Raw genomic sequence first — 22,571 nt, 5'->3', positions numbered from 1 at the left:
ACCAAATCCAAAAAAAAATTTTTGAAATTTTCGGAAAATTTCCGGAATTTTCAATGGAAACTTTCCAGGAATTGTCATAGTTTGGGAATTTTCCCATCTCTAAATACTATTCAAAAGGTTAATAGTTGGGAAATGTTCTCCATTATTTGTCTTTTTATACTTACTATGATCTTCGAAGAAATCTTCAAGCATCTCCCCGAAAGCCCTTTTTATGTTGGCTCGAAGACCCTTTGGTGGTTCGTTTGTGACTTTTACAGAATTTTGTAACACTGACACAGGGAACGCCTTTGACGGCATGGAGCTCATGTATAATCTAAACTGCTTATTCAATTTATTACTGTCTTCCGCGATTTTTAATACGATTCTTTCCATGGATAACATCCACGAGGTAGCTAAGTGACAGTTCTGAAAATATACCGGGTGTCCCATTTTAAAAAATACATGTGCATATTTCTTAAGGGCTTAATGAAAAAATATTTCAAATAAAAGTTGTAGGGTTTTGATGGGGACATCTAATGGTGACCTTGACCATGACCATGTCATTTCAAGGTCAAGTTGATTTTTTCAAATGGGAACATATTTTTGACACCAGAAATGAAAAGAGCAGAAAATTTTACATCCGACCATGACCTTCAAGGGCATTTGATGGTCATTTGAAGGTCATTTTAGTTTTTTGTTGCAAAATTAATTTGCGTCTTGCCAAATAGTGTACTCGGGGGTTTTCGAGGGCGCTGATCGCGAATATGAAGTCAGAATTTGAAAATATTCGAATCCAATATGGCCGACCAATTTTCTTCTTCTGCTTCAACCTACTTTAAAATTCAAGGTCGAGCCGAGTATTCGACATATTGGAACCGCCGTATCGGATTTAACTATTACTAAATTCTGACCTAGTCTAAGTTCAAAAACATTTGAATAAAAAGTGCATGCCACAAAGGGTTAATGGGTATTCTGAAAAATTATGGCAAGCCCTACATATCAAAAAGAAAAATATAAACAAGATTAAAGTTTTGCCTACAAAATACTAGAATGACCTTCAAATGACTTGAAACTTAAGGTCATGGTCAAGGTTATATCCGGAAGCAAAATTCTCTGTACTTTCTATTTTGGTCTGAAAGATACCGGTTTCTATTTGAAAAACTAACTTGACCTTGAAGGTCAAGGTCAATGTCATAGATGGACGTGAAATGGCCAGCTCTTCTCATTTCTGGTCTCAAAAGTAGAATTTTGCAACAAAAACTAAAATGACCTTCAAATGATCTTGAAGGTTATGGTCAAGGTCATAGTCAGATGTAAAATTTTCTGCTCATTTCATTTCTGGTGTCAAAAATATGTTTCCATTTGAAAAAATCAACTTGACCTCGAAATGACCTTGAAGGTCATCGCCAAGGTCACCATTAGATGTCCCCCTCAAAACCCTACAACTTTTATTTGAAAAATGTTTTCATTAAGTCCTTAACTTAAAAGATATTCATGTGTATTTTTTAAAATGGGAGGTGGTAAGAAGTAAGAAAATCAGATGTTCGAGAAATATTCATTCGTTTATAAAAAAAAAAGAATAAGAAAAAAGTTCCCTTAAACATGTGTCGGAAATATTTAGTTCAACTTGATCAGAAATCAATTATCTCTCAACCCATGTTTGTAAAATCTTTTTTTAATAGTTACTTGTAGAAAGACCCAGTCGCCAACGTCCAGAGCATCCTGAATCAATTTTTCAGCCACGGGGCCCTGCCCTTGACCTAAAGAAATTGACTTTACTTTCTCTCTATAACCCATGTCGGCCGCAAATCGTTGAAAAGCTCCAAACGGATCCGATCCGGTGCTTAGGACAAATACCAGCGGTACGGCGTTCGATGTATCTTGATACCTTCGGTGAAAAGAATCAATAAATAGGATGCTTCTAAAGACAATTTTAACAACACATTAGGCAAAACTCGACTGAGATGTCTATAGATCTAGTATCTCATATAAATATTAGATGCGACCAGTTACAGGAGTCACTACTGAACATCTCAGAGGACCAGGAGCAGTTCCATCCGTAGCAGCTTTAGAGCTAACAACAAGAACGGATATGAAATAACGGCAGGCCTAGGGGTTCCGATGAGTCCGCCCCCACAAACCTAGCCCCAGAGCAACAGAGAAGTGTAATGTAAGTCTGTAACTGACGGCGATCAGGTTCATAGGCCACTTAACAACCTCGTACTTACAGAACGTTCAACGAAACTTGAGGGCTTTCGATAAATACTTGTCCAAGTTTAATTTTTACGAATGCTGTTATGGCAAACACCAATTTTTCTTCTTGTAAAGTTTTGATTAGCATCAATTTTTCGAAATCTTCAAGACTGTCGTTCCAGTTGTTCTGGCTTCTGTGTTTTAAGTAAGGGACCACATTAATATCCTGTAAAAGAAGTATCTGTATTGTTTTTACAGTATGCAGTATACAGATTGTTACATGATTAATATACAGGGTGATTCACAATTTATCCAAAAAAGTTTGGGAATAGATGCGCCATGCAAAATGTAGTCAGTATCGTATAAAAAATTTTTGTAAAATCCTTATAGTTTCCGAAGAAAAAAATTATTGAAATTGTAGTAATTTCAACCTTTACATCACTGGGCTACTGTAGTCTCTAGCATCATTCGCTCACGTGGCTCTAGACTCTAGTCTAGACAATTGCGAATACTGAAATATGATTTTAGTATTCATATTACGGTAGTGTTTACATTAGTTTTTCAAGTGTCAAAAATGGCTTACATGTATAGCAACTCGGAGTGGATGGATATCATTTTAATTTATGGTGAAACAAGACAACATTCGTGTTATGGTGATGCATGACAACATTTGTGTTAGTTCGTAGAATTTGGGTAAGACAGGCCCAAATGTGTTTACACGTCGGTGGACAAAATATTGAACAGTTATAACATCAAGTATGTCAAATCATTTTATTAATTCAAATTACAAATTAATTTTATTAATTAATAATAACAATAGCGGCAAAAGCAGTTGAATTTGCCTATATAAAATAGGTGTTATAAAATGTTATTTATTTCTTTCCTTTGTCCCTTCATTTTTTATTACACTTTGCCGCCGTATCGATTGCCGACTGAATGCTTTGCCTTGCATAAAGTCAAGTTTTACAGTGGACCAGTTTCCAGTGCCGTGCAGATGGGTATTTTTAAATCATTTTCGAATTGCCCTTTTTGTTTTTTTTTGCAAAATTGTATTTGTAAGAGTCCCCCTGAACATTCAATTTTTTTTTAAGTTCTGAATCACCCTGTATAATGAAAATATTTTATATAAATAAATCTGCATAACTATGTCTATAATACATATTTTACAGTGACTAATTAATTGTACCATTTAATAAAATAGTGTTATAATTATACAAGTTGTTCACACTAAAAATTAATTAAAAAAAAAGTACATACAAGTGTTCTGTGAATGTTTCATTTTTGAAATATACAGGTTGTCTCGCATAAGAACCGACACAAGGCAGGTGCATGTAGGGGTGTCCAAAATATTGTAATTTAACCAAACTTACCTACATACAAAGTTGCTCCCCTGAGGAGTTATTAGCCCCCAAAGTGGGGCCCTAAATTTCGAAAAAAATTAATATCTGCAACACTTTACTGTAGACATTTGGTACATGATTTAGGTTTATTACTGGTCTTCTTTGACTATGATTTAAAATTAATTGAAGCACTACAAGGTGTTCATTGGGGATGACTCACCCCTAAAATTGTACCGAACTTTTTTTTTATTTACCGAATTGAAAAACCGTATTAACTGACAAGATTTTAACAGCGTTAATTAGAAAATAATCAAAAAGTCAGTAGTAGGCTTTATCTTTCAAATTTGACAATTGGCCAAATAAATGTTACTTCACTTCTCTCCTAATTCTACAAAAAGGAAACAAGCACCTAGGTAGTTTTTAAATAAGCGAATATTGTGATCAGTAAAAAACACAAATAAATAAAAATAACAATTGATATTTTTTCAACAACAATCAGAGGCAATTGTTGAAATAAAATAATTTTATTACTGACAAGTTTCATTCATTGCCTACTACTGACTTCAATTATTTTCTAATAAACACTGTTAAAATATTGTTTCGGTTATTTAATACGGTTTTTCTTGAAAACCATAAAGATTTTTAAAATTTAACAAGAGTAAAAAAATTTTTAAAATTAAATTCTGCCGCGAATTAATATTATTTTTCAATTCGGTCAATGAAAAAAAGTTCGGTACAATTTTAAGGGTGTCATCCCCAATGAACACGTTGTAGTGCTTCAATTAACTTTAAATCATAGTCAAAGAAGACCAATAATAAACCTCAATCATGTACCAAATTTGCTTCTTCTGCGGTAAAGTGTTGCAGATATTAATTTTTTTCGAAATTTGGGCCTCACTTTGGGGGCTAATTCCTCAGGGGTGCAATTTGTATATAGGTAACTTTGGTTAAATTACAATGTTTTGGACACCCCTACATGCACCTGCCCTGTGTCGGTTCTTATGCGGGACACCCTGTAGAATGAAAATATTTTAAGTATTATTTTTTAGTGACTTTCTCTTATTAGTTGGTCGGTTAGATTACCAGACCTTTTGTCTCAAAAAAAAAGTCATGGTAGCTACAAAAAAAATTAGAGTAGCTAAAACTTATAGAATTTCGTCAGTGGAATATTGCAACACCCTGTATAGTACTATAAGCTTATACAGGGTGTCCCAGAATATATGGGCAATTTCTCGGATTTATACACAGGGCGTTAAATTAACATGACAAGTTCCTATAAAAATTTCCCCTAGAGAGCCCTCCTACAGAGATGCATGCCCCTAATGGACGTCCCTGAAAATCAATTTTTTTAATAACTTTTAAAATACTTTCTGTAATTTCATTATTTTTTAATACGATGGACAACAGGGGACATCCGGTATGCAAATATAACTTCGTGAACAAAAAATAATGTTTATACATTAATTTTTTGAAATTTTTGCACATTTTATTATGAAAGTATGTACTTTACATTTTCACATAAAATTTTTACATAAAATTTTCTGATATAGTTAAACGATTCTATCGATATACTTACTAAGATGAAATCCCCAACGTTGATGTATATAATCTTCAAGATATCGCCTGCTAAACCTTCGAAAGATTCGTAGTTAGATGATAAGTAGTGGGCCGAGTGCCACATCATCTCAGTTATCATGGGATAATCGGGTTTTTTCGGAAGATCGGCCTTCGTTCCGACTGGACCTCTGAGCAGAAAATTCCACTGGCTGGCACTAATTTCACCTTTCTCATGGAAAACTGCGGCGCACAGCATAAAGCTGAAAACGAGTTTGTGTCTTTCGAAGAGACCTCGAGATATATTCGTGTAGACGGCAAGTGTTATTTCGTTGTACAAGGTGTTCAGGCGGATGACCAGATGTGGATTTTTCTCACTAGTTTCGATAACATTATTGAAAATCTGCAAAATACATTTTATTCAATAACACCTTTTTTAATATTATTAATGAGGTTACAGTAATTTAGATCTTTGGTATTACTCTGAACTGTCTGTATAGAAAAACAAAAATATAGTATAATAAAACTAATCCAGGTTTGAAGAATTAGAATCTAGGAAATATGCTAATATTTTATATTAAATTGAAACGGAATTATATTAGTCCACAGGCCCACGTACAAAGAAAAAAATGATTACCAGCAAGCTGTAACTTTGCGTGCAGCTTAAGTTTGACAAGCCTCCCAAGATTTGACTACGAAGAAAATTCAACAGTGGTAAGTTTTCCTGTGAATTTCAGGAAAACATGTCAATCTGTCATAAACATGGAATGTTATGACCAGCACTTTTTTTAAGTTTAAATGAAAAATATATATTTTTTTTAAAGCCCCCCAAAAAATTTGTCCGACAAAGATTTTGGCATTTTGAGTTTGTCCCCCACCCCAAATATGTCGATTTGGTAACATTATGGTTAGTGACAACCATCAAGCTGATTTTTCTAGGAGGGTTTGGTGATAAGATTTGAAATGACAGTATCTTATTGTCCGACAAAATTCTTGACAAGTTTTTGCAGTCCGACGCCCCAAAGATGTCGATTTAACGACAACATGGTTGGTGATAACCAGCAATCTGGTTTTGATTTATTTCTCTAATAATTGAAATGTATAACACAATATATACTTGTCTGCCAAAAAGATTGGAAAAATTGCCTTAAAAATGGGAAAAATAACTATTTTTGTGGTACCTAATGTTCACTCCGCTATAAAATAATTCATTCATTCATTCCGCTATAAAATAATTAATTTTCCATTCCGCTATAAAATAATTAATTTTTTAATGAAAAAATAAAGAAGAATAAATAAGAAAATTATCTTGTTAACACGAGCAACAGAAATTCATAAATAATTATGTCTATAAAAATTAATTTAATTAATCTCCATCAAAATGATTTCTTTGTTCAAGAAACTTATATGTACATTTTATTTTATAAACTGTTGTAACTATTTTATAAAAAATGGTAACTGTAAAATGAATGAAAATTATATTTTTCGAAATATAGTCGCCGAAAGGTAGGAGTTATAGTACCGCGAGGTATAAATTAAAGAAGACTCATTGTAAGGTCAAATGAAGAGAAGCTGATCTGTCCAAAACACATATTTCTTAGATTGTTGGGGTTACTGAATCCAAATCAGCCATCCATTCGGGTATACAGTATACATAAGGTGCGTAGGGAAAATGATGATGAATTTCAATTGAATGAACATATAGATGAACCAGGACTTCTGAGTACGAATTTTCTCAAGATTCCGAAATGCTGCAAGACATCAAATATTCATTAGTTATGTGGATGAAGATAATTATGGTGGTGATCAAGATAATGGTCCAATCCTAGCATATTATTGCACGTGTTACTCAGAGGCGAGAGTAGTAGGAACTTGTGCTCATGTGGCCAGTGTTTTTTTGTTTCTAGGCTATGCCCGCTATCAACCACATGTGAAGTACCCAGATGATTCGCTATTAAATACTACAATGATTGCAAATAATTAATTGATAATTGAATTACTTAATTATAATTTATGTTATACCTTTTATTTCAGACAATATTATTTCTTATTTGAAAATGATTCAATATGTATTCGTTACAATGTATAGTAAAGTCAAACACATATGTATTCATCAACGATGTTTGATACTTTAGTTAAAAAAGTTTTTACTTATCGATTTTTTAACCTACCCAATTAATTAGTAAACTCCAGAACCAGGTTGGCCGTGAAACATTTATATGTAAAAATATACAGGGTGTTCCATTTAACTTAACAAAGTTAACATCCGCGGCCATTTTGTTTGGACTTCATTTGTTTTTCTACTATAATTTTCGAAAAATTCATCAAAACTCGTGCAACTTTCATATTTCACATTTTTTTATAACTCAAAACAAAAAAGTTATAGGGGGGGTCAAAATATAGTGAATCACCCTGTACAATTTTTTGTAATTATATAAAAAAATGAATTTAAATTAGTCATATTTATATCGAAATTTGAGAAATTTTTTTTATTTATAATTTTTTTTTATTAAATATAAATTTTTCTTCTACATCATGTGTAAGTATTGAAACCACAAAATTTTATGGTTTAATTTTTTCGGACAAGCAAAAAAAAACCGATAATTTTGGCGGACAATTAAATTCTCAAATTAATATTGCATTTTTTTAAATAATGACACTTTTATCTGACAGCTGGTTATCACCAACCATGTTGTCGTTAAGTCGACATCTACGGGGCGTCGGACTGCAAAAGCTTCTCAAGAATTTTGTCGGTCAATAAGATATTTATATATATTTGCATTTCAAATGTTATTACCAAACCATCCCAGAAAAATCGACCTGCTGGTTGTCACCAACCATAATATCACCAAATCGACATATTTGGGGTGGGGGCCAAACTCAAAATGCCAAAATTTTTGTGGGACAAATTTTTTGGGGGTTAAAAAAAATATATCTTTCATATAAACTTAAAAAAGTGCTGGTCATAACATTCCATCATTATGCCAGATTGACATGTTTTCCTGAAAATCACGGGAACACTTACCACTGTTGAATTTTCCTCGTAGTCAAATCTTGGGAGACTCAAACTTAAGTTGCACGCAAAGTTCCAGCTTGCTGGTAATCATATTTTTTTTTGTACGTGGGCCCGTGGACTATATGAAACTGTGTGGCATAAAAATCTAAACTTGATGAGATAGGAAATTTATCAGCACCCTGTATAATTTTAATATTGGGAAAAATTTTTATGATTATATTGACAAAATCTAATTTTAATAGTAAGGGAGATCTGGAAGAGCATTAAATGATAAAAAATTTGAAGAAAAAAAATTACGTACCTGATTGAAATATTTCAACGAATACTGATACATAGGGTCTATCTCCGCGAGTTGTGCTACTACAAAATATAACACGGACCCCCTTGTAGCAACTGATCTATATTTTTCACGGGCAATCGATATTTTTTCCTCTGTCGCTTCTGTTTCTATTAAACGAGCTTCTATTATAGCCGACGTTTCCTACACAAAAAAATATACATCTTTATTTGTATTTAACATTTTCTCTGATGAAATTTACCTTGCTCTCGTTCAAAGTTTCAATCAGCTCTTCATCATCCAAAATATTACCTTCCGATTGGTAAAGCAATCGCAGGATTTTATCTTCTATTCCTTTGAGTTGAGTTTTGTCATTATTTATCCTTATTATCAACTCGACTCTTTGTTCTTCTAAATCTGGACGCTCGAGTCTCACCACGTCACTTTTGTGAAAAATCTAATAAGATTCTGAAAATACTCTCAAAACATACACTTACGCCAGTAGCTGATCTTCCAGTCCGGACGGTGTAACCGTGAAGTTCACAATTGTAACTTGAATACAGATTTCCGGTAAGTAGTGGGGATTCGCCAGTTTGGTGGTGATATAAAACCGGAAATTGTTGTCGTATTCGACATCTGTATCTCCTAACCTTATAAGAACTCTTCCTCCCTTAAAGAAAAGTAAGTAAAGAACAGGAATTGTTTAATAAAGCCGATATGAGAACAATTAGAACACCTAATCCACCTCGACGCTTTAGTAAGAAAACATGCTATCTCAGATTTCGGTTGGAAAACATGCTATCTGAAATTTCAGTTGGAAAACATGCTATCTCAAATTAAGCTTGGAAAACATGCTAACTCAGATCTTTAAGTAAAAACATGCTATCTCAGTTTGACTAGAAATTCAAATTGGCACATTGAATCATTGAAACTGTGCATTTATAATAAACTTATATAATATATTTTTAAAAAAGTAAGGAATGTTTATGTTGTATGTACACTGTTTATTTTATTTTTTTATTCAACATTTTTCAATTAATTTTGTTAAGTTACTGTTATAAACAACAAAATTGTTAATTTAAAAAATAAATAATATGCAGTATGCTGCAACACGTACATTACTCGACGTTTTTTGAAATAACAAATTATTATAAAAAAAATTGTGTATACCTTAATATATAAAAATGTTTGTTATTACTAAAAATTATTCGATTTTATTCATACAAGTTTGCTTTGATATCAAAATTAATAGCGTACTATTATCTGATTTATAGTCGCTACTCTTGAAACACTTATTTTCCTTTTTCACAAAATCTGGGATGCACAATTTATTCTGAAAATAATTTTGTATGCCTAAGGAGACTGCAATAAAAAGAATTATATAGTGGACCAAGCTAGGCCCTAAACTCCGGGTCCGAATTATTCTTACTGCATCTCAATAAAAACAAATGGCTTCTTAAGGGTACGGTAGTCGCGTGCTTGCATAGACTTTGGAAATGAAATTTTATTACCGGTATTTTATGATCTGCTGATGATAAACATGTGTGCATGGGGAACCGCGGAAATGTGCACGTGCAAATCATATGCGCCAGTCGCATCGATATATGTATACATATCTTTCAACTTTATACATTATATTTATATTCTGGTTATTATGTTAACTTTATTAACAAAAGTAAGAGTAGTGGCTATAAATCAGGTAAGAGTGCGCTATTAATTTTTATATCAAAGCAAACTTGTATGAAAAAAATCGAATAATTTTTGGTAATAACAAACATGTTTATACCGGGTGATTCAGTTTGGTATTCGCGGCCCTGTATCTTTTTTATGTTAATAAATAGCTATAACAAACCCTATATATTTTTAAATCGCCGCTCAAACTCTATCAAATGACATTATTAGATCGTTTCCATGGTGACATGTCAAAATTACAATAGTCAACTGTTTTTGTTCAAATGGCACACTATATATTTTTTTATCAATTCTGGAAGATATTTTATTTCTGCGTTCAACTATGTAAGGAAGTCTATAATAGTTTCATTAGAGATCTTGCTAGAAAAACAGCAAAAAAAGATGCACCCTACTTTTCGTAGCTGAAATGATAGCCAGCTGCGAAAAGAAGTTACTATGTTTTTTAAAGTAACATATTTTATTTTTAATACGATAATAAGATAACAATTTAAAACAATGCTTATTGCAAACGTTCAAAATGACCTCAATTTGCTTCCAAACACAGAATAGCTTTGTTTATCACTCCCTCTCTACAAACACATTCTAGTGTTTCTTCATTTAATCTCCGAAATTCTACTCTTATTTTGTTTTTAAAGTCATCAATATAATGGCGAAGAGTAAACTTTTTCTTTTAGGTAAGGCATAAGAAAGAAATCTATAGGAATGGGATCCGGAGATCTATAGCAGACTATTTAACATCTTTATCGAATGTTCTTCATCTCTTACCCTTCTAAGTTTAAAAACTCTTATTTTCTTTTAAAAACCATCTGCTACCAAATTCCTGGCTAACTTTCCGAAAATTTTATCTGATGGAAGTTGTCTCTGCGGAAAACGATGTTGGTATAAAGCGTCTGGCAGCTTTAGCGTTATTTCAGCACTCCATAAATTAAAATCATATCTAGTTTTTCTTGGTTACTATAAGTATTCATGTTATAGTAATAATAATTAGTTATAGATAGAATAGGTAGGTACAAAATATCAATTATTTTGAAAAACCGTCAAAAATGTTACCGTCAAATGTTATATATACTGACATAAGAAAAGCGTTTGACAGAATTGATCATCTATGTCTGCTGTCTAAACTCAGAGCGACAGGGTTTTCAAGTTCGTTATCCAACCTAATCGAATCATATTTACTAAATCGTCGTCAGTATGTGGAATATGGTGGTGTACGTTCTGAGATGTATGTGTCGACATCAGGTGTTCTTCAGGGGTCGAATTTGGGTCCTTTACTGTTCCTTCTCTTTGTGAATGACATTTCAACTAAAATATCTGTGCAACATTTGCTTTTTGCTGATGATTTGAAAATTTATTTACAAATTAATTCAGTTATTGATTGCAAGGTCCTACAGGCCTCGCTAGATGAAGTTCACAGCTGGTGTCTTAACAACAGGCTTGAACTAAACTTAACTAAGTGTAAGGTTGTTTCGTTCCATAGGAAATCATATCCTATAATATTTGATTATTCACTGAATGGAGTTGTACTGGAGAGATGTGATACATATAAAGATTTGGGAGTAATATTCGATAAGGGACTCTCCTTCAACAATCATGTCCTGGAAACTGTCTCTTCTGCCTGCAGATTGTTAGGATATTTTATTAGGAATTGGGGCGAGTTCTCCGAAATAAATTCACTTAGAATTTTATATGTAACATTTATTAGAAGTAAAATGGATTATGCATCAATCATTTGGTCTCCTATATATCAAAATTCTATCCACCATATAGAATCCGTACAGCGTAAATGTCTAAAATTTATGTATTTTAAATGTAATGGGTTTTATCCCCCCAGAGGATTTGATCATCTAACTCTACTCGAGTCTTTCAGTCTTCCTGCATTGTCAGACAGAAGAAACTGCGCTGCGTTAACTTTTTTGTGTAAACTGTTTAATAACTCAATTGATTGTGACTATCTTTTGCAACAATTTTCATTTTCAGTGCCAAGAGCCCAGTCAAGATATAAGCCTACTTTTTATTGTAAAACCCCTAGAACTAATATATTAGTTAAATCACCGATTTATACTATGTGTCAATTATTCAATGGTATATCCGATCAGTGCGACATCAATTTTCATGGTATAAGTTATATTATTGCTAAGTTTAAGTCCACGCTATAGTTATTGATGGGTTATCCTGCTTAATTGTTGTTTTTCTTTTTCCTTTTTTTTTNATAGGTAGGTACAAAATGTCAATTATTTTGACACCCCGTTATTTAGAAACGTCAAAATTCAGTTGTTTCCGCAGCTGGCTATCATTTTTCAGAATAAAGCTACTGAAAGTAGGGTTCAACTTTTTTCCTGTTTTTCTAGCAATATTTCTATGAAACTATAGACTTCTTTATATAGCTGAATGTAGAAAAAAATATCTTCCAGAATTGATAAAAAAAATATATAGTGTGCCATTTGAACAAAAACAGTTGACTATAGCAATTTTAACATATGTTACCATGGAGACGATCTAACAATGTCATTTGATAGAGTTTGAGCGGCGATTTAAAAATATATAGGGTTTGTTATAGCTATCTGATAAAACAAAAGAGATACGACGCCGCGAATATCAAACTGAATCACCCGGTATATTAAAGTATACACTATTTTTTTATAATTTGTTATTTCAAAAAACGTCGAGTAATGTACGTGTTGCAACATACTGCATAATTAACAATTTTGTCGTTTATAACAGTGTAACTTAACAAAATTACTTGAAAAATGTTGAATAAAAAAAATTAAATAAACAGTGTACCTGAACATAAACATTCCTTACTTTTTAAAAAATATATTATATAAGTTTATTATAAATGCACGGTTTCAATCATTCAATGTGCCAACTTACATTTCTAGTCACATTGAGATAGCATGTTTTTACCTAAAGGTCTGAGTTAGCATGTTTTGCAAGCTTAATTTGAGATAGCATGTTTTCCAACTGAAATTTCAGATAGCATGTTTTCCTACCGAAATCCGAGATAGCATGTTTTTGTACTAAAGCGTCGACCTATTCCCCGAAACTTTATTAAATAATCCAGATAACTCCCGATCTTTCACGATATTTGTTTGATAAACAAAATATGTAAATTACACTTTATAGTCCAAAATGAAAAAAATTCGTTTCAGATTGAAACTTGGTTTAATCGTTAGTTTAGGCGAAAAGAAATAATATTTCTCAAAAAGTATCGGTTTAAAACAAGATCATTGTTTAAACAATGATTATAATATAAAAATGACCAAAAAAGGAGTTTTTTAGCTGTATTGAAAAGCACTCTACAACAGGGGTTTTTGCTATTGTTTATACTTATAGGTTTTCAAAAAACGCTTCATTTGAGACCTGCCAAATTAAAATCCATTAACAATTTGTTTAAATAATTGCAAAAAACCAGCGAAATTTGAATTTGTTATAAATAGAAGAAAATTGTCTCCAAACTACAGTAAAAGTTGTATTTTGTTACACTTAAGAAACCTTGAAAATTTGGTAAAAAAAATTTATGTTTACAAGGTTCTGTATTTGCTTATTAGAAATAGCATTTTTTTCAATTGCAAAAACGCGGTTGTTAGCGTTATAATAAAGGGCCTTGTGAGGACTCATTTGTTTCGTTGTTTTCGTACCAATTTTAACGTTTTTTTTTAAATCTGGGATAGCGCATGAAAATAATAACAACTGCACTGTCCATTTTGCAATAATTAATTATTAATTTGTTATAAAGTATTAATTTTGTAAAAAAAATTTGTTTCGCATTTTTTCGAGAAATAATTTTTCACAATTGTGCCAATAAACAATATTCTTAAAAAACAATATTTTTATGTAAAAAAAATCAGGAAATGATATATTTTTTATGTATAAAGTTTATTTTAATGAGAATTGAGTGTTTTGATTTACTTACCTATTTTAAAATATAATATGTATTATATGTATTATGCATATTACATCCAAAACTCGATTCTCATTAAAATAAACTTTATACATAAAAAATATGTATATCATTTCCTGATTTTTTTTACATAGAAATATTGTTTTTTAAGAAAATTGTTTATTGGTACCACTGTGAAAAATTATTTCTCGAAAAAATACGATAAATTTTTTTTTTACAAAATTAATAGTTTATAACAAATGAATTATTAATTATTGCAAAATGGACCGTGCAGTTGTTATTATTTTCATGGGCTGCCCCAGATTAAAAAAAAACGTTAAAATTGGTCCACAATTACCGGATATCTCAAAATTTTCGGCCAGTTAAGATTTGAAGTCTCGATTTCCACTTTTGAACGTTTCTGTCTTATTTCCCCCATCACATTCCAAGTGCAAAAATGTATTCGAGGACGTTTTTTAAAGGGTTAAAAATTACTATAAGATGCATTTTTTTCAATATCTTTAACCTTTATTATGAAGTTTAAGGGTTGATTGATTTATTCCCGAAATTTCATGTCTTAATGTTTATAAATAAACACGTTATGAATTTAAAAAAAACGCCATCTCGGCTAAAATGGTTCTAGAACAAATTTGTTTTTAAATTCGTGAAAAATTACTAGGATTACGAATATCAAAGCGGCTTTAAAAAATATTTATTCTTCGCAAAGTTATTAACGAAAAACATTATAAACAAATTACACTATTTGTTTATACGCCGTTTGGAGGAGGTTAGCCTATGAAATTACAATTTGCAATTGCATATTTTGAAAATATAAAGTCAAGATGAAACAAATGAGCCCTAATAATGCCCTTTATTATAACGCTAACAACTGTGTTTTTGCAATTGAAAAAATGCTATTTCTAATAAACAAATGCAAAAACTCGTAAACAAATAAATATTTTTTTTCCAAATTTTCAGGGTTTCTTAAGCATAACAAAATACAACTTTTACTGCAGTTTGGAGACGATTTTCTTCTATTTATAGCAAATTTAAATTTCGCTGTTTTTTTGCAATTATTTAAACAAATTGTTAATGGATTTTAATTTAGCAGGTCTCAAATGAAGCGTTTTTTGAAAACCTATAAGTATAAACAAAAACAAAAACTCCTGTTGGAGAGCACTTTTTAATACAGCTAAAAAACTCCATTTTTGGTAATTTTTACATTATAATCATTGTCTAAACAATAATCTTGTTGTTTTAAACTGATACTTTTTGGGAAATATTATTTCTTTTTGCCTAAACTAACTATTAAACCAAGCTTCAATCTGAAACGAATTACCTTTTGATTTACATGTATTACAAATTTCATTTACTGGACTATTAACATAGAAACTAAGTCTACAGTTGAACAAACATGTACGTAGGTTAATGACGGTACCTGCACGAAGGTTTGCTTCAACAAAATGGGACCAAGCATGGGATCCAAAGTTTCTCCCACTTCTTCCAGCAGTACCGGCATCCCTATACGAATTGCCATCTCCAATACCCTTATGAAACTGGAATCGGTTAATTTAACGATCCTCAGATTCTTGGGAGTTTCCATTTGCCGAATCCATCTGTTGGCTTGCTCCTGGGGATCGATCATCAATGGCCAACGTCCCGCCTGCGTTACTAAGATTGCATTTTCCGTTGAAACTCTGTCTCTGGGGAGGCCACAAGAGTTCCAAACACGAATGTCGTAGGGATCCGCTAATACCACAATAAGACTAAAAACAAAATGTTAGTGAAAAAAATATGGAAGCTATAAAACTTGCTATCAATTTAAGAATTTTTTGACCAAACAAATTGACCAAAATTGAAATGGACAAATAGGCTTCATTCAAACTATGAATATCTACCTACATACCTAAAAGATTCAGAAGATGGAATTTCCAATTCTTTACATTTTTCTTCCCACATATTTAACAGTTCTATTCGGTAACTGCTGGTAAATGCTCCTAAATACGCAACAGAAGCTGATGCCATCAAAACATCTCCAATAGCATTTTTTAAGTCAATAGCAAATGCCTAGAAATTTAAACAATCAAATAAGTGAGACAGTAAAGTAAAATAGGGCATTTTATTTGTTTTTTCGTCATACCTCACCTCAGAGTCAACAACATAGATATATAGTACAGATCAGTGGCAGCGCGTGAACATTGATTGAAAGTGTTCTGCTTAGGGTTGGTACATTTGTTGAATTGAATTCCGGGATATTAAGTGCCCGGACAGTCTCTAAATGGTGCTGCAATTTTAAAATTTTCAAGGTCACGCGTTTTCCTGGCACTTCTGAATTTCAAGGAACAATCCATTTATACAAAAATACAGATCTTCACAACGACTTTTGAAATTGATACGTTTTTGAAATATCTATTCTAGAATTACCTACTGACGGTATAAATAAATTGGGATAAACTAAATATATTTTATTAAATTATTGAATATTGTTTATAAACAAAAAAATCGTTTGTGAAATTTACCAACGATTTTTTTATGTACATTATATTATATTTCGGGAGTTATACGTGCAAATCCGATATCCGGGACCATACAGCTAATTCCCGGTACAATCACAGAAAATCCCGGTCATGCCCATGTGGCTAGATGTTTTTTTAATATGTCGTCAAGATCTGCACTAAAATTTATGAGTCCACGAAACACATCAGGGTTGTCCGAATTTTCTGTCTCGTCGTGTCCGCGAAGTGCTAATTCGAAAGCGCACAAAATTTTATGCAATCTATGATTTTAGATAATACATAACGATTTTTCATTACCTGTTCATTGTGTTTCCGTATATTATCCCAATATGCAGAATCTAACTGACTTCTTATGTTTATTTTACCTAATGACTTAAATGACCTAAATCTTTCACACCGTATATCCAATATGTATATCCCCTTGAAGAGTTACACCCCTCCAAAAATTTCAAAAAAAAAATTGTTTTTTATCTTCCATGTATATCAAGTAAAAGAAACCAAAGTTGGTGAACATTATTTGTCAAAAAAACTACTTTTAGATTTTTTCAACCCTGAAGTATTTTTATAAGGGGTTGAAATAATCAACTCCTATGACATTTTCGGCAAAATACACTCACGTTAAACAGCTCATCTTTTTAAAAATGCATTGCAATACATTTATTTTTTTACTCATAAATCCTTAACTTTTCGAAAAAATTTGAAGAGATCAAAAAGTTAATAAATAAATGGGTCTTTTTTAACGGAAAAAAATTTTATAAAAAAAAATTATAAGAAAAAATGTCATAAGGGTTGATTTTTTCAATCCCTTACAAAAATATTTCAGGGTTGCTAATTTCAAAAAGTGTAGTTTTTTTGACAGATAATGTTCACTAAGTTTGGTTTCTTTTGCTTGATATACATGAAAGATAAAAAAGGAAAACAATTTTATTTTTAAATATTTGGAGGGACGTAACTTTTCATGGAGTTTTTTCAAAAAATTTTATATCAAAGACCCCTATTAATTTTCATCAGAATTTTGTCGGTGTTATTTATGTAGATATGTATCATAGTTGTTGACTGTCAACAGAGTTTTTTGACGTTTTGATGATTCTGTAGAATTATTAATTTCATATCCATAATATTATTGTGCGTTTACTTAATATCGCCTAATATATAATTTGCTGTTGTGAGACAAAAATTGAGAGACGACGAGACGACGAGGAAGGTGTAAAGACGAATACTCCTTCTCGAAAAATTGTTACTACTGTTATTCACATGAAGCTGTGTATTGTATTGTTAATTAAAACCCTGGACAAACATTAAAAAGCCTACATTTAGATATACCCTGTATAACATTAATTGTTAATTGACTATTGGACGTATTGGACCGTAAAGAAAGGGTTAAAATTTTATTTTTAGAAAGTTTTACATTTATAGTTCATGTAATAAACGCGCTAGCAGCAGTAAAAGTTAACGTTAATGAATGCACGCGGCAGAACTCTTTGAAATTTTTCTCTTTCGATAAGTTTCTTTGGATCATTTAGAACTATATCTACGATATTAGGGTCGTATGACACTATGCTAAAATTATAATTAATTTCAGTACTTAACTAAGAACTTTTTAATCTTGCATAGTATCATACAGAAACTGCAACAATTTTTGTTGCAATTTGTGTATGATACCATGCAAGATTAAAAAGTTCTTAATTAATTACTGAAATTAGTTATAATTTTAGTATAGTGTCATACGACCCTTAACTTCTAAAATAAAAATTTAGTAATTAAACAATTAGTTGCAAGAAAACAAACGAAATTAATTAACAAATAGCTGGAGCAACAATTTCACAGTCAATTGAATGGGACTTTGGCACACATGTTGGTCTTTGGATTGACTGTCTTTTCCATAAATTTCATCAATTTGCAATAATAATACGCAATTTTCGAAGACTGATATTTCCGTGTTCAACCTTTATTTTACAGTTAACAAATTGGTGAAATATAACTAGATACCTTAAATTGTAGGTAATTTAATTGCCTACAACATAAAATTACTAATATCCTGATGGGTCGTCTAGATTTTCGTGGGCAGAAAAAATATGTAAATTTGCCACTTATTTACAATTTGCCAACTTAGAGTCACTTCTTTCGAGTTATTTATTTGATATTATCATTCTACATACCCTTCCCTGTCAAAAAGTGCAATAAAATGCCTACTTCGAGTTTTCAGATTTTACGATCTAATTCGACTAGAGTAAGAAGGTTTTGTCTAATTGTCGACAGTGTCCACAGTTTTAGAAGTTTGCAGCCAGAGGGCAGTGTGGTCAATATCCTCCGATCTAAGAAAGTGTGCCTCAAAAAGAGACATTTTGTTACTTAGATAAAAATTATAAATGTAATAATAATGATAAAGGAGTATAATCATATCCGAGCGTGTCGATCGCATGCCCCCCGAATCCTATAAGCGTCAAAAATTGTGGGCAAGCATCAGTTTTTACTTTATCTAATGGCATAGCTTATAGAACCAATGGTCAATAAAATGACTGATGCTGTTGTGTCAAACTCAGTTAAGTGTAGGAAATATAGCAGTAATGAATGAAGAATGAAGAATGAAGTTTGAGCTTAGTCTGTATGCATGTTTACAGTTACACACAAAATTATAAAACTTAAAAATGTAAAAGTTACTCACTTTGACACTTTCTTCCCATCTAACTTGTTCATCACCTAAAGCGACGTTCAGCCTTCCTGCTCTGTTAAGTCTATTAGAAGTCAATTCTATGTTATTCACAAGTGCTTGTTTCTCCGCCACGGCTGCATTAAATTTAGCCTCTAAAGCTGCGATCATAGCTTCTACTTCTGCCAGTTGCCTCTGCTTTTCCCGCAAAAGGCCCATCACTTGATTGAGTTCCTTTTCGGCACCCTCCAGTCTAGTGATGACATTTAATAAAACCTTAGTTTATCGATCATTACCTTAAGTTCAATAAGAGCTTGTATACACACACCAAAATTTTTAACGTTTCCCCTACCTACTTCAACAAAACCAGTTTATTTTAAGTACACGTTTACCTTTTTCTCTTGGGTTCGACGACTTTGTAAACCTTAGCGTACATATCGATGGCTCTAACCCACATGCACATACTCTTACACGCCTTCGAAACATTAGCAATTTTTTCAGGAGTAAAATCGGGGTGGTCTATGTAAGTCTTCAGTTTCTTCAGTACCAGTTCACTGATGTGATCCTTGTCATATTCCTGTAATTTCTTTAGAAAGTTGCCATCTCCGAGAACGATTTTAGCGGATGCCCAATCGATCCTGAAAATAATTCAATAAAACAAATTTCAGCGATGCTCCAAAAATTATTTGGAATTCAAGCAGTATTTACTTTGAACCAAGTAGTAGACATATGGATTCCATAACGAATTGCACAAGCTTTGGAGGCTTTTGGAAAACCTTCAGTTCATTAATATCGTTTTTATTGAGAGCTTCTAGTGCTTTAGTTGCAGCTTCTAATGCTGGCAATGCCGTGTCTAGATCACGTTGGGCGTCGTCGGCTAAGACTTGTGTGTCTTCTGCTTTGGCCTGCAACAATAAAACATTTTATTCATTTGTTTTTATTTTGGTATTCATGAAAAGTATGAGAACAAACATCGGAAGTCAGACAGTACCTTTGCCACCTCTTCGTCGCTTTTCACCACACTTCGTACTTTATCCGCTTGCTTTTGTTCCTTTGCTAAATGCACCATTAGTTCTTCAACGGCTATGGATTTCTTAGCCAATTCTGGTTCCAGGGCTATCAACGTTTCTTTCATAGAATCGATTACGTTATTGGTTTCATATAATTTCTGTAATTTACAAAAAAGGAAAAGTTAAAAGTCGTATTTCAAAAGATATTTACATATGAATCAGGTAAGAACAACTTAGCAATTTTCACAGGGCAATTGCCCAAAAGTCCCGGTATGGCAGAAAAACTTTCGAAGAATGCATTTTGGGAAAAAATGTTTCAGGTAAACGTGTAAGGATTTTTCCCTGGCTATCTGATGGTGACCTTGGATTTGACCTTGACTTTGACCTTCAAGGTCATTTGAAAGTCAAGTTAAGTTTTTTAAATGGGAACCCCTATCTTTATTGCGGATTTGGAAAGAGCAAGAAATTTTACGTCCTAATATGATCTTGACTATGACTTTGACAATGACCTTCAAGGTCATGCCAAGGTCAAAGTTGTTTTTTCATTGGTAACTCCTATTTTTTATTACGGATTTGGAAAGAGCTGTAATGTAACCTTCAAGTACGACCTTGACTACAACTTCGACAATGACCCTCAAGATCATGTCAAAGTCAGGTTAATTTATTTACATTAACTATTATTTTTTGGATATGTTAGGAAGAACGGGAAAACAAATGTATGAATATGACCATAATCAAGCTCTTGGCCTTGAACCAGTATTATAAGATTATTTTAAAAAGATTTTTTCAAGAATTTTGAAAAATTTCAGTCACTGTAGGGTAGCTAGCGATCCCAGTCAGTTAAGGCAAGGAGATAGCCCGGCCAGTTAAGATAAGGCTAACGATCCCGGACAGTTAAGACAAGGCTTACAACCTGTGGTCAAAATGTTCTCTATCAACATTTTGGTAGATTCCTAGACGGACATAAATATTTTCAATTGGACTTATCATATCAGGTGTAATATCAGCGTAAACACCGACTATTTTTTGTTTTAGATATTCTAAATCTCGTGGTTTAGGAGTGTACACTTTATTTTTTATGTAGCCCCAAATAAAAAAGTCAAGTTAACACAGATTAGGAGACCTAACTGGCCCCTAAATAGTTCCTCTCCGACCTATACAACGATTATTAAAAACTACATCTAGGTAGTTTCTCTCGATCGCCCGAAAATGAGCAGGTGCACCATCTTGATGGTACCAAAACTCATTTTAAAAATCTTGTCCGCCATCTTAGATTGCGAATTTTCAAAAACTGATTTCAAATTCATGATCAGCGACCCCAAAAACCCCCGTATACCAAATTTGGCGTAAATTAGTTGATTTTTTTAAAATATTGTCCGCCATCTTGGATTACGAATTTGTAAAAACCGATTTCAAATTCGCCATCAGCGACCCCAAAAACCCCGTTACCTTGCTACCTTGCGTTAATTGGTTGGGACTACTGCCGTACCGGGACTTTTGCAACTCGACTCACATTTGACCTTGAAGGTCATGGTCAAGGAATTGGTCAAGGTCATAGTTAAACGAAAAATTTCCTGCTCTTTCTAAATCCGCAATAGAAAATAGGGGTTTCCATTTAAAAAACTTGACCTTCAAATGACGTTGAAGGCCAAAGTCAAGGTCAAATCCAAGGTCACCAACAGATAGGCAGGCAAAAATCCTTACACTTCTGTCTGGAACATTTTTTCCCAAAATGCATTCTTCGAAGCTTTTCTGCGGTACCGGGACTTTTGAAACTCGACCCACATTTGACCTTGAAGGTCATTGTCAAAGTCATGGTCAAGACCATAATTGGACGTAAAATTTCCTGCTCTTTCCAAATCCGCAATAAAAAATAAGGGTTCCCATTTAAAAAACTTAACTTGACCTTCAAATGACCTTGCAGGTCAAGGTCAAATCCAAGGTCACCATCAGATAGGGAAAAATCCTTTCACGTTTGTTTGAAATATTTTTTCCCAACATGCATTCTTCGAAAGTTTTTCTACCGTACCGGGACTTTTGGATAACTTTGTTTAATAATTTCTCAGTATGTTACATAAATTTCTCAAATATTCAATTGAAAAAATAAAAAGTCGGTTGATAAATATTTTTGAGAAGATTGTAAGGGTGCTCTGTTCGCTAGCCTCCAAAATAGTCATCGGTAAATTAAATAAATACAGTGTGCGTCCCAGAAGTAACGGAAAAACTTCATATTTCATTTTGTGTTCATTTTTCACAGAAACGCTAAAACACGTCAATTACTTAAACCTTTTTTGCGCTATGTTTCATAAACCTATGACGTCATCGACATTTTTTTTAAATAGCACCACCTAATTTTTTAAGCATAAATGGATAGTTCTTTTGAAGGGAAATACGTCGATATAGGGTTTGGCCTACTTTACTTTGACAGGAGCGGAAAAAAGCCAATGACTGCAATGGACATGGT

The 22,571-nt window shown here is 32.5% G+C and overlaps 1 protein-coding gene across 1 annotated transcript in view; it reads right to left on the bottom strand.

Moving 5' to 3' along the window:
• Positions 1-22,571, bottom strand: part of LOC108909229 (dynein heavy chain 6, axonemal) — a 110,894-nt gene that overhangs the window by 11,380 nt on the left and 76,943 nt on the right. The window contains exons 37-49 of the mRNA XM_018713489.1: positions 20,089-20,265; positions 19,806-20,002; positions 19,490-19,735; positions 19,113-19,350; positions 15,838-15,998; positions 15,370-15,697; positions 8,857-9,029; positions 8,622-8,802; positions 8,384-8,563; positions 5,089-5,469; positions 2,208-2,398; positions 1,666-1,867; positions 165-405 (exon numbers count right to left, since the gene is read on the bottom strand). Coding sequence (XP_018569005.1) covers positions 165-405; positions 1,666-1,867; positions 2,208-2,398; positions 5,089-5,469; positions 8,384-8,563; positions 8,622-8,802; positions 8,857-9,029; positions 15,370-15,697; positions 15,838-15,998; positions 19,113-19,350; positions 19,490-19,735; positions 19,806-20,002; positions 20,089-20,265 — 2,896 coding nt within the window. The remainder of the gene's footprint in view (positions 1-164; positions 406-1,665; positions 1,868-2,207; positions 2,399-5,088; positions 5,470-8,383; positions 8,564-8,621; positions 8,803-8,856; positions 9,030-15,369; positions 15,698-15,837; positions 15,999-19,112; positions 19,351-19,489; positions 19,736-19,805; positions 20,003-20,088; positions 20,266-22,571) is intronic.

The sequence above is a fragment of the Anoplophora glabripennis genome, unplaced genomic scaffold (assembly GCF_000390285.2).
Source record: "Anoplophora glabripennis isolate ALB-LARVAE unplaced genomic scaffold, Agla_2.0 scaffold453, whole genome shotgun sequence".
Taxonomy (NCBI): domain Eukaryota; kingdom Metazoa; phylum Arthropoda; class Insecta; order Coleoptera; family Cerambycidae; genus Anoplophora; species Anoplophora glabripennis.
The sequence above is the reverse complement of the archived record's forward strand: the minus strand, read 5'-3'. Positions and strand labels throughout refer to the sequence as shown.